The 17,843-nt window shown below is 40.3% G+C and overlaps 3 protein-coding genes across 5 annotated transcripts in view; 2 read left to right on the forward strand and 1 right to left on the reverse strand.

The window, feature by feature from the left end:
• adnpa (activity-dependent neuroprotector homeobox a) overlaps positions 1-3,491 on the forward strand; it is a 4,264-nt gene extending 773 nt beyond the window's left edge. The window contains exons 2-4 of the mRNA XM_032514672.1: positions 177-284; positions 512-604; positions 696-3,491. Of these exons, the coding sequence (XP_032370563.1) occupies positions 177-284; positions 512-604; positions 696-3,023 (2,529 nt within the window). The 3' untranslated portion in view covers positions 3,024-3,491. The remainder of the gene's footprint in view (positions 1-176; positions 285-511; positions 605-695) is intronic.
• A 523-nt stretch (positions 3,492-4,014) lies between these two features.
• LOC116688562 (bcl-2-like protein 1) lies at positions 4,015-6,803 on the forward strand. 2 transcript variants are annotated; one of them, XM_032514677.1, is made up of 3 exons: positions 4,015-4,211; positions 4,897-5,554; positions 6,170-6,803. In XM_032514677.1, the coding sequence occupies exons 2-3, from the start codon at positions 5,030-5,032 to the stop codon at positions 6,308-6,310; spliced, it is 666 nt and encodes a 221-aa protein (XP_032370568.1). In that variant the 5' UTR covers positions 4,015-4,211; positions 4,897-5,029; the 3' UTR covers positions 6,311-6,803. The 2 variants fall into 2 exon arrangements, with proteins under 2 accessions (XP_032370568.1, XP_032370569.1); XM_032514678.1 differs by having other exon boundaries at positions 4,052-4,270.
• A 3,726-nt stretch (positions 6,804-10,529) lies between these two features.
• On the reverse strand, positions 10,530-14,849 carry gata1a (GATA binding protein 1a). Of its 2 annotated transcripts, XM_032514674.1 has the most exons (6): positions 14,704-14,849; positions 12,901-13,143; positions 12,297-12,803; positions 11,627-11,772; positions 11,357-11,482; positions 10,530-11,220 (listed from the first exon to the last, which is right to left on the reverse strand). In XM_032514674.1, the coding sequence occupies exons 2-6, from the start codon at positions 13,112-13,114 to the stop codon at positions 10,945-10,947; spliced, it is 1,269 nt and encodes a 422-aa protein (XP_032370565.1). In that variant the 5' UTR covers positions 13,115-13,143; positions 14,704-14,849; the 3' UTR covers positions 10,530-10,944. The 2 variants fall into 2 exon arrangements, with proteins under 2 accessions (XP_032370565.1, XP_032370564.1); XM_032514673.1 differs by lacking the exon at positions 14,704-14,849 and having other exon boundaries at positions 12,901-13,700.
• Between the last annotated feature and the right edge of the window lie 2,994 nt (positions 14,850-17,843).

Raw genomic sequence — 17,843 nt, forward strand, 5'->3', positions numbered from 1 at the left:
AAGGCGTGTCAATTTTTTTTTTTTTAAAGTCAGTCTCTTATGATGTTGATAATTATCGATTGAACAACAGTGTTAAATTTGAAAACACATAGAGTAGTTTGCTTGCTGTGATTTGGCTTAACATGAAGCCAAACGTTACCTCAACTAAAAATAAGTTTTTCTGCTTGTCATGAAAGATGTATCAGCTCCCAGTGAACAACCTCACACGAATCAGGAAGGCAAGGAAACAAGTGAAAAAAGCACTTGGAGACATTGGACTGGAGTACTGCAAGGAGGCAGCAGAGGTGAGTGTTTTTTAGTTGCATGTGAGTAGAAACTCTAAAATTTGCTCATTATGGTTCCTATATATATTATTATTTCAACAGTTATCATTTTCTCTAATCTTTGTAACAGTCAGAATGTATATTTAGAAAATTTGTAATCTCAAATGTGAGACCAATTAAAGGCAATTTAAATTTATGCCAACCAAGCAGTATTTCTCCGAAGCCAATCTTTTCAAATATTTCCACAGGAGTTCAAAGAGTTTTGTCCTGATGAGCAATTTGTAAAGGGCAGTCTTTGCCTTGATATCTGTGCCTGGGATCCATCATACTCTAAAACACAGGTAATCTTACTTCTGTGCCCAAAGCCTTTTCAAATGCTGATGTACATCACTATATTTGACCTAATGCATTGTTTTTCATGATGTCTTTTAGGAATACAGATCGAAGCCATTTTGCTGCACAGAGTGCCCATTTTCTTCCAAATACTACTCGGGCTACAAGAATCACTTCCGCAATGTACACAGGAAAATCTTTGATAGTAAAATTCTGCTTAACTGTCCATACTGCACATTCACTGCAAGCAAGAGAACTTTGGAGACGCATGTTAAAATATTCCACATACCCAGTTCAGCAAGGCAGAATTATGGGAACTCACAGGGAACTGCACTGGGAAGGAACGATAAAACGTTTCTTGATAGGGTCAGACAGGGAGATGGTGTGGAGAAAGCAATGTACTTTTGCAAAAAATGCACGTTCCGGGACACACTCTACAATGTTGTGAGAAGGCACATCTACAGGGAACATTTTCAGCATATTGTGTCACCATATCTTGGTATGGTTTCTGAATCATCTTTAAAAAATGGTGCTAATTCTGTCAATGGCAACAACATCCTCTGTAAACGCTGTCAGTTTTCCACTCGTAGCTATGAGGCTCTAGTGCAGCATGTTGTAGAGTACCACGAGCGCATTGGTGCTCAAGTGACCACCATGATTGGACATGCCAAAATTGTTGTTGCCAGGTCTCAATCCTCACCAGTTGCTTCTCAGAAGGCCCCTCTGATTGTTGGCAGGGGCCACACAACTAGGACTGACCCATTAGCACAACCAGTAATTGGCTATTTAAAGCCAGTGGCCCCTTCTGTTAAAAAACAGTCTTTTATCGCAGCCAGTCAGGTGCGTGTCACAGTTCCTGGCAAAAGCACTGTGGCTGAGAATAATGTTGCTGGTGTAAACACAGCACAGACACAGAAGTGGAAGATATGCACAGTTTGCAATGAGCTTTTTCCTGAAAACCTCTATAATGCTCATTTTGAGAATGCACACAAGGCAAAGAAAGTGTGGGCACTGGCCAAGTACATCATGAAAATACACAACTTTACCAGCAAGTGTTTGCTTTGCAACCGCTATCTTCCAAGTGATACACTGCTTAACCACATGCTAATCCACGGGCTCACCTGTCCACAGTGCCACTCTGCTTTTCACAATGTTGAGAAAATCATTGAGCATGTGGCTCAGGCTCATCCTGATGACTTTGTTGGACCCCCTGGTGCATCACCTCTAACATTTGATCTCACCATTAAACAAGATAAGTCCAGTAATGTACAGCTTGTTGTGCTCACATTTAACATGAAGGAAACTATCAATGGTCAAGATCAGTCTGCAGCTGCTCAAAATAGCGTTCCACCTCTGGTCAAGCTAACTGCTCCCAGAATGATTGAGAAAAAAAGTGAACCACTTAGAAGTTTCCCCTCACTGGCTCACAAGAGTGAGGTTGGGAAGACTTTGTGTCCGCTGTGTTTTACCATACTCAAAGGTCCCATTTCTGACGCTTTGGCTATGCATCTGAGGGAGCGACATCAAGTGCTCCAAACAATGCATCCTGTTGAAAAAAAGATGACGTACAAGTGCATTCATTGCCTGGGAGTGTACACCAGTAACATGGTGGCCTCCACAATCACGCTGCATCTTGTGCAGTGCAGGGCTGTTGGTAGGAACCAGGCAAGCCAAGGCTTCAAGTCTGCCTTGACTCTCAACTCATCTGGGGCTGGCTTCCTCAAGAGGCAGCCACCAACGCTGGCCATGTCCAACCCCAAGAGGATGAAACTAAACAAGGAGTCAAAGATTTCCTCCACAACTGTTGGAAATCAGTCTGAATCTGACGGCCTTGCTCTGGATCCTAGAAGCTATGAGCACAAGACGTATGAGGCCAGGAAAAATTTCCTGACGTCTTATTTCAACCGGCGCCCATATCTTTCTCCTCAGGAAGAGGAGAAGCTGTCTGCAAGTCTGTGGCTCTGGAAATCTGACATTTCCAGTCACTTTGCAACCAAGCGAAGGATGTGCGAGAGACACTGCCAGACCATGAAGCTGTCTGTGCTGCTCGGCTTTGACATGCATGCTGTAAAGAAAGTTAAACATGACTTGATATTTGTGGAGAGCAGCACCTTAGAGGGGAGATCTGGAGGCCTCAAGTCTGGTACTCCAAGCACAGACCAAAACAAGCAGTGTGAGACACTAAACTGTACGTTAAAACTCAGAACATGCACAGAGACTATTTCCATTGACTCAGACAGTGAGCCAGAACCGGAGGATAGACCAACTGAGAATGGAAATGCTGACACAAACCAAGATGAAATTGTAAAATCTGAGGAGCCGGCAAACCTGACAGAAGAGACTGAACCCTTAAACATGGACGATCCCTCTAGAGAGGAGAGCTCTTTGCAAGATGGGAAAACAAATGCTTGCATGACTCTCTGTTAGTGACACTCCTTAGCAGTGTGGCATGGCTGACAAACAGTGTATGAATTATGAAAAAAACACGTCCACCGTCAGTTAAAATTCACAAATATTTGGTCAAATGGCACAGGTGACTAAACTGTTCAGTTCTAGATGTTGACCTTTTTACCAGTGTTGGACAGGACAAATGTTACATTATAGTGCATATATATGGCATATGTAAGTGACATTGTATATATTTTAGCCATTGTTCTTTTGTTAGTTTCTTCATACAATCTATGTTATTCACCTTTTTAACTGTCACAAGATTTATGAAATAATTATCCCAACTTCCTCACTTCAATAGTTTTTTTTTTTTTTCTCAACTATGACAAGGAACTGTATTATATTGTCATTTGACCTTTAGAACGTATAGGATATGCTAATCACATATGTTCATGTTTTATTAAATATGTTTAATAAAAACATTTAATTTTTTTCCTACACCAACCACTCAGTCTGACAATGATCCTTTGTGCCAGGTCTTATGGAAACAGCCAATTTTAAAATATACAGAACATAATAAACGTTTAAACGTTAAATGTTTTTTCTGAAGATTTTTTTTTTTTATCTAACAATGAATAATCTCTGAAAGAAAGTAAAGGAAGATAAGCATAAATTTCACTTTTAGCTGGAGAACTTTATAGGGTGCAGTGTTGGGGAAATTATGCCGAACGGTTAAAAAAAAATCTTGCTTTTGTAAAAGTGCTTAAAAGCTTTCTTTACAAAAGTACAAACACTGCAAAGTTATGACTTGCTAACTTGATTAAAATATCTCATTAGCTTTTTTTTACGTCACATCATTCATTAAGATGCCATACTTTTTAGTATAAAAAGGAAACAATGCAAGCCTGTTTGAAGCCCGTTCAGGTCGATTTGTGGATGTGAAATTTACCAAGAACAAACGTACATTCCCTTCCAATGATTTTGCTCTAATTTCACGGGCCCCTTAATATCCGGTTGGTCTAACACGCTGATTGGTACAGCTGGAGGAGGAGGCGGGACTTCTGGCTGGTACAGTAGCAGAATTGGCCAACCGCCAGCGTGCATCACAGTCCAGGCCACAGAGTCTGCAGCTGCAAAAATGTCCATATTGTGTCTGCATTCACAACTACAGCTTTGAGTAACTCTTTAGCTGCACTCTTTAAGGGAAAACAACCTTTTAGCAGTTAAGTAAGTATAACTGTCAATGACAATTACCTCATATCCGTCCTATGGATGTAGTTTGTAACGTAAGTCTGTTTTGATGCGTTTCCTATGGACTATTTATAAAAGCTAGTTAGCACATGAAGCTAAAACTGGTAGTTTACGTGAAATGTAGCCAGAGCTGTCAAAGGTGGCAGGTTGCCGTCTAGACGCACGTATCTGGCTTCATATACATCGTAATGATTTAATGTCACTGGATTTTTATCATGCTGAGCTTGTAAACCTGTTATTTAGCTAATATTTGTTGTTAGCTCGCGCTTATTTTCAAATGGTTGCTATAGTATTACATTTTTGGATGAATTTTTCCTAACATTCCGCTTATTCATTAGTTTGCATTAATTTCTGTACAATAGTCAAATCTACCAGCAGATTGCTGAAACGTGCAGTGAACACTTACAAATATTTAGTGTGCTAATGGAGTGCAGCAATTTCAAATCAAGCTGAAACGTAACTGTATTAACTAGCAATGTCAATGTGACTGACAGACTTGAAGTTCTCTGTGATGGAGTACACAACATAAGCAATTTTCATGAGTCTCCTGATAGATTTTTGTCTTGCACAGAAATGAAAGAAAACCAATTGATGCTAAAACACAGGAAAATGTTTGCTTGGAGGAAAAATGTAACTTTTTTTCATCCTTGTATGCTTTCAGGCTGCTATTGCTTGCTGCAACATAAGGAGAAGGATATCTAATGTGACAGCTGACAGACTGAAAGGGAATGGCAGGAGAAAGCATGGGCTCTGAGTAGACTGGCTGTGTGTTGGGGCTTCACAGTGTGGAAATAATGTCGTACAGTAACAGAGAGCTGGTGGAGTTCTTTATAAGCTACAAGCTGTCTCAGAGAAACTATTCAACCTCTCTGCTGAGGCCAGAGGAGGCTGGCGGAAGGACTGAAGGAGACAAGGCAAACTCACCTGCCAGTAAAGGCCTGCTGGTCAACAGCAGAAATGGGGGTGGCCAGCCAGGGATGTCGTTGCCCCAACGTGGTGACATAGAGGCTGTAAAAGCAGCTCTTCGGGACTCAGCAAATGAGTTTGAACTGCTCTTCACACAAGCGTTCAGTGACCTTTCCTCGCAGCTAGACATCACTCCAGACACAGCCTACCACAGCTTTAAGAGCGTGATGGACGAGGTGTTCAAGGATGGAATCAACTGGGGTCGTGTAGTGGGCCTGTTTGCATTTGGTGGCGTTCTGTGTGTGGAATGTGTAGAGAAGGATATGACCGAACTGGTTTCCCGAATTGCAGACTGGATGACCATGTACCTGGATGAGCACATCAGTCCATGGATCCAGAGCCAAGGAGGATGGGTGAGTCAGCATGGGAAGAGCTCAACATGCAGCTTTGTTCCACTGTGACTGTGTCATGGGATGTTTTGATTCTATACAGATCGGTATCCCCATGAGTTCTACACAGTGAGGTAAACCGATAAGTAAAGTTGCATCAGTACTTGGTATGGGCAGATATCCCAAGTTGAGCTATTTGAATTATCTGGAGTTGTATCAACAAGAAGTTGTATCAACTATGTCACACAATTTAAACACTGAACACAGTGAAAATCTTCCTTTCTAAGTATCAGATACTCACTGCCTGTAGCTTGATTTTTATATACATTGTTTCATATTTAAAGTATTGCAGATATATTTAAAGGTTGGTACAATTGCCTTATGTACTAGATGCTCTGACGACAAACATGCACACATGCAACGTGATTATCTAACCACTTTCATATTTGAAAAAACAACATATTTTTAAAGAATGCACAAACACATATTTATACAGAGCTGCAACATTGCCAATATTATAGGGCACAGTTGTAGTTTTTTTGTGTAGTATTCCTTTAATGTGGATAGAAAGAAAATTAGACATTGTCCAATAACATCAATTCACTTTTTTCTGTCTGAATCAATTTGATCTGATTCCAGGACTGCTTTGCTGAGGTTTTTGGGCGAGACGGCGCAGCAGAAGCGAGGCGATCTCAGGAGACCATGAGAAGATGGCTGCTAGTTGGAGTGGCGCTGCTAATGGGAATGCTGGTTGGTGTGGTCATCGCTAAGAAACAGTGAAGGTGGTGCATCTCTTTCACCACGGCACACCCTGTATAATGCTACGCCAACAAAAATAAAACTAAATAGTTAATGTTTACAAAAAGCCCAGTCTGCTTGTGCACTGACAGAATGTGGATTGGCTAAAGCAGTTTGTGGAAGTATCCATAATATGTAGCTTGGTGAGATAGTACACTTCTCGCCCCGCTTTGTCCTGTCTTTTTTTTTTTTTTTAAACACAGCAGATTTTGCAATTGTTATAAGGGTGTTGATCTCCAGAATGGAAGTGCTTTAATGAACCTGATAAGCTAACAAACCAATTCAGCTGGTTTGATGAGACTGCTAATATTTAATTTTTTCCTTTGTGCGTTATCCAAGGACCAATTTTGATTACTCACAAACAGACGGGCAGCATATAAGTTATACTTCCTTTTCACTGTGTAATGCTCTGCTCCTTTTGTTGGATGTACTGGAGTTTTAGGCATGCTTCAAGAAGTAAATATATTTATGTTTTGTCTCTTTATTTTATTTGTTGTATCAAAATTCACACACATCTTACCAAACTGAGATCTCAGTCCATTGACTGTAATTGTGCAAAAAATCTCCCATAGGACACCCATGGCACAGTCATTTCCTGTCTTATTACACAAAGAAAAGTACTATCTGAATCACTGTTCACATCACATATTTATTCAGTGATTCAAATTAACAAAATGAAGTGTCACAAAATGGTAATTCATTTAGATTATCAGGTGGGGAAAGTACAACATTGTGAGCCCAAATTGTCTCTTTTTCAGGTACAGAGGGAACTGATTTACAAGTAACAAATTCAGCATTTGATAGATAGGGTTGTGAATCCTTTGGGAGATGTGATGCATTGTTAAGATTGTCTAAAATAACTGATTCTTTATCTCATGGACCAATTCATAAGTAGCTTGCATGCTTGAAAAGAGTAATTCCAACATACAGTTCTCTTCCCAGTCATGTCAAAGTGTTAAAATGTGCAAAGCCCGTATACAATATATACTAATATGCTGATACATCAATGAATACATCAAACATCTAAAGCTAAAAATATCCGAATAGGTGTAAGTTTTGTGAAAGGACACATTCAACTATTTTGCATGATGGAATGGATTAAAAATGTCTTTAACCAGATAAACTACACTCATATTCTTTCTATTGACATACATTTATGTTCTTGTCGAGTAGCAACAAGAAGCTATACCTAAAATAGGTCCAAATTTACAGAATCTTAACAAGAAGGGTTTTATTTCGTATTTTGGATTGGGGCTGAAGAATTAATTGGGATTTTACCAAAATCATAATTCATTATTAAATATTGTGGCAGTGCAGGATTGTACAGACTTGAGTTTTTGTTTGTTTTTGATTGGTACAGATCCTTGGAAAAATCACACTGTGATCATTTAAATATATTTTCCAATGAATGTGGAAATAGTAATGCAAAAATGTCAAAATAATCACAATTAGATATTTTTCCAAATCATTCAGCCTTATTCTTGACCTAATTAGCCTTGTGTCGTAGTCTAAAAAAGTGTAAAGCCTTCCTAAATTCATATTCAGCTCAGTTCTATTGTAATATGCATTAGCAATATACGTCACACACACACACACACACATATAAATGCGCATTATCTCTAAACTGCAGTGTGTAGTTTGACATCCTCTAAGACTGGAGCTGCAGTGTTGTGTACTTACCTTCAGGGGGTGCACCTGTACCACATGTTTTAAAAGAAGTACACTGTACATCAAGCTGAGGTAGTTGCATTTAGGTCTAGTTTAGTCTATTTCTCGTTGCAAACATAACAGCGCAGTGTTGATTGGTGTTCATTTAGAGATGCATCTGTTTCCTTCTTCAGGAATGCTGTTGTTTGAAATTACACACAATCAAAACATGAATTGGCCAAGGACGATTAGAATCTAGTGTCAAAGATAACTCATTATCAAATCACTTGATTCCCAGTTACAAGAGTTTCTACTAAATCTAAAAGCATTGTACAGCTCTGCAGGATAAAACAGGCTGAATGAGAAAAGAGACAAACACCGAAGGCGCCAAAGAGAGAGACTGCCGATGGCCTTGTGAGCGAACATGAGCAGGCCTGTGGTTGCTAATCTATCCCTGTCATTTGTTGCCATTTCCCCAGAGCAGAGCTGGCGGCTGCAGCAGATAAACAGGGAATAGAGACAGTTAATGTTTTTCACATTTAAGTTCTACTTTTGATTTTTTTTCTTCAAATTTAATCATTTGGCTCTTGATTGTTTTACAAGTTCTGATCATTCTAAAGGAAGGAAACTATTGTTGATTTTGAAGGTTTCTCTGCTTTAGTGTGATTTAGGGTAAATTTGGGCAAATCCAGTAAATGGATTCAAATAGAAAACCCCTTTGTTACTTCAGGGCATCAATACATTCAATTCCCATCATCAAGGTCCTGGGGGAATTAAGGGAGTTAATAACTATGGTTGACTGCTAATGAAATTAAGCAGCACTAAGAAGAAAACACCCCCTATTTAATGTTTTTGTTCTACTCAGGTGTTCAAAATGCTTATGATCAATATTTCTGCCTCAGAGTGGGTTTACCACAACACCCATTGGTGGGACTGTGTGTTTGTGTTATGTGTCATGAGTGGGTGAAGAGCCAGATGTTTACAGGGCCGTGCATAAATGAAAGTCTTATTTCTCCTTGATGTCTGCAATGAAGCGTGCACAAATCGGCTATGAAAACAAAATCATCGAAGTGTAGGATCATTTATACATTTGTCTCAAGTGAAGCGTTCTGTGTGTACCCACAGATTATGGAACCTGACTGGATTTAATTTGACCTAAAAATGACCCATTGAATTTTAACACAATGAGGGAATGTTTTCTTTTAAAACATGTCTGTCTTGCTTAAAACTGAAACCAATAAAGATATATTTTTACAGCAGTCCTTTTTTGCCTTCAGATACCAATTATTTGAACTCTTGTTGGTGTCATGTCCTTATAGGCCTACCTAAAGTATACATGGTGCCCCTTAATGACTAACTGACAGGGAGTGTGAGAGTGGCGGTGTCAGCAGCAGGTGGATGGTTTTGAGGTCTGTGGCCTCAGTGATAACCTATCAGTCATCTCCCAGTCCGCGGGCAACCCCAGCCCTGCTGCTCAACAAAACACACTGCCCATACTCTACATACCATTGCACTACATGTCTGCTCCATACAGCTTAAGTATTTCTGGCATAGAGTTTATGTGATAAAACGTACGACATACTCTAAAAAAGTCATTTGGAGTATTGTACTCATTAACAGTGGTGGAATGTAACAAATTCAATTTACTGTACTTCAGTTTTCTTTCTTTTTCTGCTACTGATAACCTCTACTCCGCTACATTTTTACAATATAGATATTATATTGTATAGAATTTGATACATTGTTGTTGCAGATTAAACACTATATCAAGTTACAGCTCCAGTATAAAAATGTTTATTGTATGAGTAAACTTTAATGTGATATACAATATAACTCTGACAGGGGCTGTTCTGCTTTATAATAAATACCTTTACATTTGATACTTCATATTTTGTACATTATATTTTTTAAGGTTATACTTGTATTATTTTCACAAGATCGTGATTTTACAAGTATTTTTACTTGGTTGTGAAAACATGGTGGTGGTATTGCTACTTTTACTTAAGTACAGGATCTTCATACTTAATACATATTTAAGGTCATTCAAGGCATTTAGTCTTCAGCTTTCTATCTTTGGCCTCTATATTCCGAAAGAAACAAATACACTGCATGTAAGAATATGTAATGTCATGAAACATATCGTAACTGTAGCCTCTGACCTTTCCTTTCAAACATGAGTTAAACATCAAAAATCACCCCCTTTTATGAGCATACAGTGATGAGTAATAACAAATACAAACATGACCTTGTGTGTGTGTGTGTGTGTGTGTGTGTGTGTGTGTGTGTGTGTTCATCTACTGGCAGGGCTGGTCTAAATATAAAACCCAGGCCTAATTGTTGCACTTTAGTTGAATGTTTGTCACTTCTGCAGAGTGGAGAATTTGCATACCCGCTAACCCCTACATTACACTGTCAAAGTGAAGCACTGCCTGTACAAAGAGACTATTATACCTGAGCAGGGGAGTACAATAACCCCACACAGGAGCCTTTACTGTGGTTAGGTCACAGATGAACTGGGAATTCAAATGACATCAAAAACTATAAAGCCTTCATGACTCCAACAGAATAAGTCACACATTTTATTATTTTCTCTGTAGAGTTTCAATATAATATACATTTTGCAAATACAAAAGAGACTTGTGTAACAATAAAACCAAAGTAAGATTTCACATTATGAATAATAGATGAAGGATTACGACTTGGGCAGTCAAATCCAATTTGTGTTCGTTTTTACAGCTGAAAAAAGTTCCCTAATCAGTGTGTTTACAGGTGCAGCAACCTCAGTAGAGTGATTGTGTCTGAATGCAAACATACTTGATCAAGATCATATAAAATACAGTGACATTGAACACAAAACTCCAGTCATCCAGTGTAGAAACATATATGTACAAATTCACACAAATAACTGGCAAGCAAGCGTAAGCCTACTGATTCCTGAATATACCCAGTTTTCAGGTACCCTTTTATTGTTATATCATGCCATTGTTGAGGTGGTGCGTGTATTGTAAGGAGGCAGAGGGATGCAGGTGTGATGGTGTTGGGATGAGGTGCGGTGTGTTGCTGTAGGTGAGGAGAGTCCCCGGGCCGAGGGAAAATGACCCGCAATTGTCGTCCCCAGAGGGATGCTGAGTCCCATCCGAGTACGAATCAAACATGGCGGCCTTCTTGCTCTTCTTGTTTTTGTTGGATACTTTTCTGTTGCGCGTTTGAATGCCTTCCTTCTTCATGGCGAGCGGCCGGTTGACCTGGGAAAAGAACAAAATCTGAGTTTTTGTTTACAAGCAGATTTGGGGTAAAATGCTGGAGTCTACAGTAGTTCAGGGATCCAAAACGAGAATAGGGCCTACAGCTATGAGTTGTCTCCAGATTACTCTGACTCACATTGTGCAGTTTAAAGTAGAGTCCACACGCATTGCACACGGGCTCGCCATTGGCGTTGCGTCTCCACAGTGTTGTTGTGCTTGTGTGACAGTTGGCACACAGTGTACCTGCCCGCTTGCTGACAATCTGAAACACAAAATAAAAAATTTTGAAACTGCTTTGGCAATTTTTTTGTATTTTGTTGAATATTTTACAAAGCATATTGTGTACGTGTAGTTAGCCACGCAAAAAGGTGTTTTAGTGTGTAGGCCTATCTCAGTGGGTTTTTACCAGTCTCTTCTTGGGTCGTATTAGTGGTCTGTTTTGACCATTCATCTTGTGGTACAGTCCACAGGCGTTGCACAGGTAGTGGCCTGTACCATCCCGACGCCACAGAGGGGTAGCTGTGGCTCCACAGTTAACACACTCTCTGGCCTCTGTTCAAAAGTACACAATTATTACTGCATTCTATAAGCTAGGATACAGGTTTATTACAAAATGCTACTTGTACATTTAAGAGACAAATTCTCCTTGAAATTTATCAGGCAATATTTGGAAACAGATGCTGTCTTCAAAAAGTCATGTGCAAATGTCTTCCAATGACTCATAATACAGTTGATATGGGAATAGTTAATATCTCATTATTGAACAAAATTAACTCATCATCTATTTGACAAAACCATGTCACCACATTAATTTGGTTTATTTGCTCTTCTGGAACTTTCAATCAACTTCCTCAGCAGATGAATTTGCCCAGTTGTCGTGGCATTATTGAAGCATCTATGCACAATTTGTCCATGTTGGCTTTATAATTGACAATGAAAGTTCATTCTTTAAACATGACCTGGAGGACTCATCTAAATGGACTGTGAAACTGCTCTTTCAAACTTAAACTTCTAATTTCTTAGATTATTGACTGATCTGAAATCAGAGAAAATGACAAATCTTGGTGTATTCTCACCTGGAGTGGATATTCTCATTTTATTGCGAAGTTTAGGGGAGTATGAGGGGCTGATCCATGCTCCGGGGCTGGAGTACAGGCCAGCAGAGTTGTACTCTTGTGGACCTGTCATGTACGTGCTGTAGGGGCTCAGCATGTGTGGGTGGGAGTGGGACGATGGAGTGTACACACTCCCAGTAGCAGGTGTCAGATTCAGAAAACTGCTGCTGGCCCCCGACCCCCCCAATGGGCTCAGGCGCTCGGCCTTCAGGGCCTCCTGAAGCCGGGGGCTCTCCCTGCCCTCTCTGCTCGGGGAAAAGTATCCATCTCTGGAGGTGGTGAATGAGGAAGTGATGCCGGGGGTGTAGAGGGAGGTCGGGGTGTGTGAATGCAGCGGGGTCTTGTTGAGGGGGCTGCTGCTCCAGGTGGAGGTTGGGGGGTTGTAGGGTGAGCTCAGGGAGTGGCCGCCTGGCCCGTCCAGCAGCTGGAGGTTGCTGAGGAGGCTCGGTGAGGTGAACACCTGTCGAACTTTGGAAAGTGGGACAAAATAGATTAAGTCAGATCAGGATTTGGAAGGTGGATAAGAAGATGGATTTGATGGGTTTCGGTGAATGGCAGCACTGACCCGAGCTGTGTCTGTAGGTGGGAGGCGCTCGGCTGTAGCCCGGGTTGGAGAAGAAAGAGGGCAGGCTGGCGTAGTCTGTGTCCTGGCTTGAGAAAAAGGCCTCTCCTTCTTCTCCTGGAGGAAGAAGGCCTGGCTCAGTGGAGAAACCAGCCAGAGGATCTGAGCTGAGCAGAGCTGGAGACACCCAGTGGGACTGCTCTGACGAATCCTCCATTCTGACAGATGAAACCTCAACCTAGAGCACTGGAGGTGTGAGAAGATTTCTGTCGAGATTTCTGCCAAATGCATCCTGTCAACATAATTCTGAAAAACTAAAAGCTGAAATCAGGTTTTGTATTGTCAATTGAAATGTATACCACAATTAACTGTCTGATTTACTGTCACTTTGATTGAAGCAGATACATTATCATCACCACACGTCACTTCATAACAACCAATGTAACTTGAAGTTATCAGGGACACGATCTCTCGAGAGCAGGCTTCTTCAAACTTCCTTTTCTAGGATCCTCATTTGACTGTGGCTGAAAGTAAACACTAAAAATAACTGAGTCTATTAATGTAGTGATGCAGCTAGTGACCAAACGGTTACTCAGTGGCCTTTCTGCAATAGGTGTGCCAGTTAGAAGAATGCAAAAGATATGCCCTCAGGGACGCCCCATACAGGGTGGACAAATAGCACAACACTCCAAACAAAAAAAAGGAGTTGTTTTCTAAGTGAAAGTATTAGCAGCAACCTCCAACACACTGCTTCGAAGATTATGTGACATTTTCATACCAGCAGTGTGTTAGTCCTTGAGATGGAAAGTCCATTTGCTGCCCTTTAAAAATATTAAAAAATGACTCATTTAAAAAAACCGACGAGACTGAAATAAATAATCAAAGTGCAGAATGTCCACAGCAATGAGAATTACAAAAGCAGACAAGGCCACTCTTGCTGCATGTCTTTAGAGGAAAGAGGAGAGGAAAGAGAAGAGGCTGATATTGTTTGATAAAGTCTGAGAAAATCTGATAGACAGCATTATTATAATGCTAAATATATAGCTCTGCTGAAACAACATGACCATAATCTCATCTGATTATTAGAAATCCGTTAGACTAGAAATGTGACAAATATAGAATCAAAGGATTCACAGAGGTTGCATGTTATGGAGAGCCGATCAAATAAGATTGCACTGAGATATTCAGAAATCAAAATAGTCATCTATAATCACAATAAGATTATCACAATATATCTTATTATTTTAAAGTAAACAGCTTTTCAGAAATAAGCTTCACATTGTACATTAACTTGAGGTTTAGAGTGTATTTAACTTAATTGAAAAATGAATGGGTCAGCATTTAGAACAATTATCTGTATTAATACATATAACATAAACAGAATATAATTTCATTTAAATTAATTTAACCCAGAGCTACCTAAGAGCATGATCATTGATCCAAATTAATTGTTTCACTCATGGTAACATATTGGAGGGTGTGAAGGGGAGATCTAATTCAAATAAAAATGATTTGAAGAAATGATACATATAAAAACACTTAATTTTAAGAAAACCGGCCTATTTCATTGAAAAGGTCAACGTAATCTCTGTCACCCTCCAACCGAGTCCTCACCTCTCATATCTCCACAAGTCACAGTCCGTCAAACAATAAACGGCCTGAGGTGAAAGCTCATAAGTGAAAGTTTGAAATGCATAAACATGTTTTTTATGAGACAGATATTCTTTACTAAATCCACTGGATTATGTTCTGGTATCCACTGAAGAATAAGACCAACAGGAGACAAAGAGCCGAGGGGTCACCTACCTGAGTGGATGTCGCAGATGAGCGGGGTGAGCTCAGGGGTTGAGTGTTTGCAGCCAGGTGGGAGGTGGCACAGCTCTTCTGTCTAGTTCACTTCAAGCTGATGGCTTCAAGACCAACTTCTCCAACCACCAGCGAAGTTTAGGGCTAAGAAACAGTCCGTGGGAGGGGTTGGGCACGACTTTTTGAAAGACACACCTCTTTGGTCCAGAGGAAAAAAAAAACTTGTATTTTCTCATTGTAAAAGTCTGTCTAACTGTGTAACTATCCATGAATAATGTTATTTGTCTTATCAAAGGCTTTTGGCATTTGATGCCAATGCAAATGGTGACTGTATCAGCTTCAAGTGGTTCCTTTGCTCTTCCTTAATGGCTGTGTGTGCTGGTAGTGTAGTACTGATTACAATTTTGTGTCTCTGGTGTCTAGAGAGAAAGCCCCACATATAAAAAGCATTTCCGCACCAAACTATGGCCACTATTAACCAATTAGGCGATAGATAAAAATAGCAGACTGGGTTTATTTTATGTACTATACATCTTTACTTGTAAAAATTGAATGCTGGCACACATTCATTTAACTATAAAGAACATCATACACATTTTCCAGGCAGAGCAGTATGCCATGCAGGTTGGTGCTTTTTGTCTGTTGATGAAATGTGCATATAGCCCCTGATAAGAGCGAGCCCACATGGAAAAAAGTCCAAAGGCATTTGAACAAAGCAAATATAAAATGCAAAGACTCAATTTCTTTGTGGTCCAGCAAAGCTTAGAGTGGAACACAGTAATGCAAATCGGGAGAAGAACTGCAATCATGGGGGAGAGATATGGTCTGGACACGGCCCGGCTGTGCACAAGCCAGACACTGTCCCAGTCATTTGATAGTCAAAGTAGCTTCCCAACTTTCCTCTCTCTTTGTTCATTTACAGTTTTCAGGGAAATCAGGGGAGAAAAACAGTTGAGAAGAATTGAGGCCTTTTTTTTTGCAACACTAGGCCTTTTTCTACCATTTAAAAACCTGCAGCAATTACATTGAGATGATATCCTCTTAGTGGAAAAATAATGGGCATCTGTTAGGTTGGATGCAAATCAATTCATAGGTCATGATTACTCAGTGAACATACAACTCACTTAACATGTAGGTTAAGCGCATTGTGCAGTGTGTAGCCTGCCTCCTGCTCAGTGCATGCTGGGTAGGCTCCAGCTGAACAGCACAAGTGCAAACATCTGGAAAGATGGTTGTTGATGCTAATTTACTGTTATCTACTTAAGATTTTCCCTTTTGACACTTGCTTTTATGCATTTGTATCCTTGACGAGTTTCATTTTAGGGACAATAATATAAAAGCTAAATGGGAATGGGCTAAACTGCTCTGGGAGCACATCAGTCTGTGTGAATGAGAGAGTGATATTATGAGAGAAAGAGTGAGATGAGGTCTCTGTGGCAGTGTGGACAGCTGGGCAGGGATGTGGCTGCTGCCGCTGAGTGAGCGGGCTGCTCTGCTCTGATAAGAGGTTATCAAGATGAAAGGAGGAGGCCAGGAATTACAGGCCCTCCGCTCACTGTCATACAGCAGCACAGACACACAGACATACACACAGACCTACAGGACATTGCAGCATGTTCGTGGTTGGGCCATATAACTCATAAACTTGCATACACACACATAGATAGACACACACATACACACACACACACACACACACGCACACACAGATCATGCCGCTCTGTTGACGGTATCTCAACAGAAGCATCTTGAGCTGACACTGGGACGTCTTGTTGGACAGTTGGGAGGTGGTGTGAGCCTGTTGTAGCTGGGTGACGGATGGTGTTGTGTGTCACCAGTGGACTTTGGGGACAGCTCTCTAATTCCCAAGAAACAGGCTTCTGTGTAGGCGGTGGTCTTATCTCTGCAGTGCAGGGCTGCCGCGACATACCCAGGAGAACTCTCCCTCACACACACACACACACACACACACACACACACACACACACACACACACACACACGCACGCACGCACGCACACACACACACTTACAAACTCAATCTGCCCTCTCCATCGTTTAGCTTAGTTTTACCCCCCCTTCAGTTACTTTCATTTTTAGTCAACAAAGAATAAGTAGTATCCATGTGGTTTTCTTTTATGTGATGTTTTTTGTATCAGGCAGTGTGATGATGAGTTTAGATGATGATGAGTTTGTGTCTCCTGCAATGACTGAAACCGTTCGGTGGTGGAGCTGCCAAAGATTGGCAGTAAGAGTGCCTCTTACTGAGATATCATAGCATTTTATTTTGCTGATTTTTGTGTAATCTCAGTATTTTGCTGCACCTCTGACAGCCTCCACAGGACACGTATGCAAATGCGTGTAAGCATTACCTCGATGTATGTAACTATTATTGCTTTTCTCTCTTTTTCACTTTCATAATTATTTGTTTGAGTTTTACTTAAGTGCAACTTCCTTTTTTTTATTTCTCACTGAACTTATGTGTTTGGTTTTTAATATTTTCTTTACTTTTTACCCTTCTAAAATCATTATTTGTACATGTAACAGCATGTTATGTACAATAATAATAATAATACATTTATTTTTTGTGGCGCTTTTCTAAACACTCAAAGACGCTTTACAGTTTTGGTTATGCTTCTTTATGTCCGTGGTTTTGATATTTCCATGTCTGAATAGTAATCTTAATGTACATCATGGCATCTTCTACCCTCTTACCATGAGTTCTACCTTCTTACCATGAGTTCTACCTTCTTACCATAAGTTCTACCTTCTTACCATAAGTTGTCCCCTTTTATTTCCCCTTAATTAGCATTAATGTTGTTAAAATCATCTAATTCCCCTTTTTCTGACAGTATCATGCTCTGTATTGGCTTGTTTCAGCTCTTCGTTGAAGCTTCATGATGGTTACACTGAGCGACAGATTCCAACCTAAGACTGCATGTCTTTTATAGCAGTATTATTACATCAAATGTTACAGATGGGGCACCTGTGGCTCACCTGGTGTGAAGAGGTTTTCTCCTTGACACAGCAGCCGCGGGTTCGACTCCACCCTGCGGCCCTTTGCTGCATGTCATTACCCTCCCCCCCTTCATGTCTTCAGCTGTCCCATAAATGAAGGCCTAAAATGCCCAAAAAATATTT

Source organism: Etheostoma spectabile, chromosome 4, assembly GCF_008692095.1.
Source record: "Etheostoma spectabile isolate EspeVRDwgs_2016 chromosome 4, UIUC_Espe_1.0, whole genome shotgun sequence".
Taxonomy (NCBI): Eukaryota; Metazoa; Chordata; class Actinopteri; order Perciformes; family Percidae; genus Etheostoma; species Etheostoma spectabile.

Coding starts and splice junctions, on each gene's coding strand:
- LOC116688562 (XM_032514677.1), top strand. CDS start 5,030: ATGTCGTACAGTAACAGAGAGCTGGTGGAGTTCTTTATAAGCTACAAG. Junction 5,555..6,169: donor TCCAGAGCCAAGGAGGATGG/GTGAGTCAGCAT, acceptor ATCTGATTCCAG/GACTGCTTTGCTGAGGTTTT.
- gata1a (XM_032514674.1), bottom strand. CDS start 13,114: ATGGAGGATTCGTCAGAGCAGTCCCACTGGGTGTCTCCAGCTCTGCTC. Junction 12,804..12,900: donor CACCTACAGACACAGCTCGG/GTCAGTGCTGCC, acceptor CACTTTCCAAAG/TTCGACAGGTGTTCACCTCA. Junction 11,773..12,296: donor AATGAGAATATCCACTCCAG/GTGAGAATACAC, acceptor ACTTTTGAACAG/AGGCCAGAGAGTGTGTTAAC.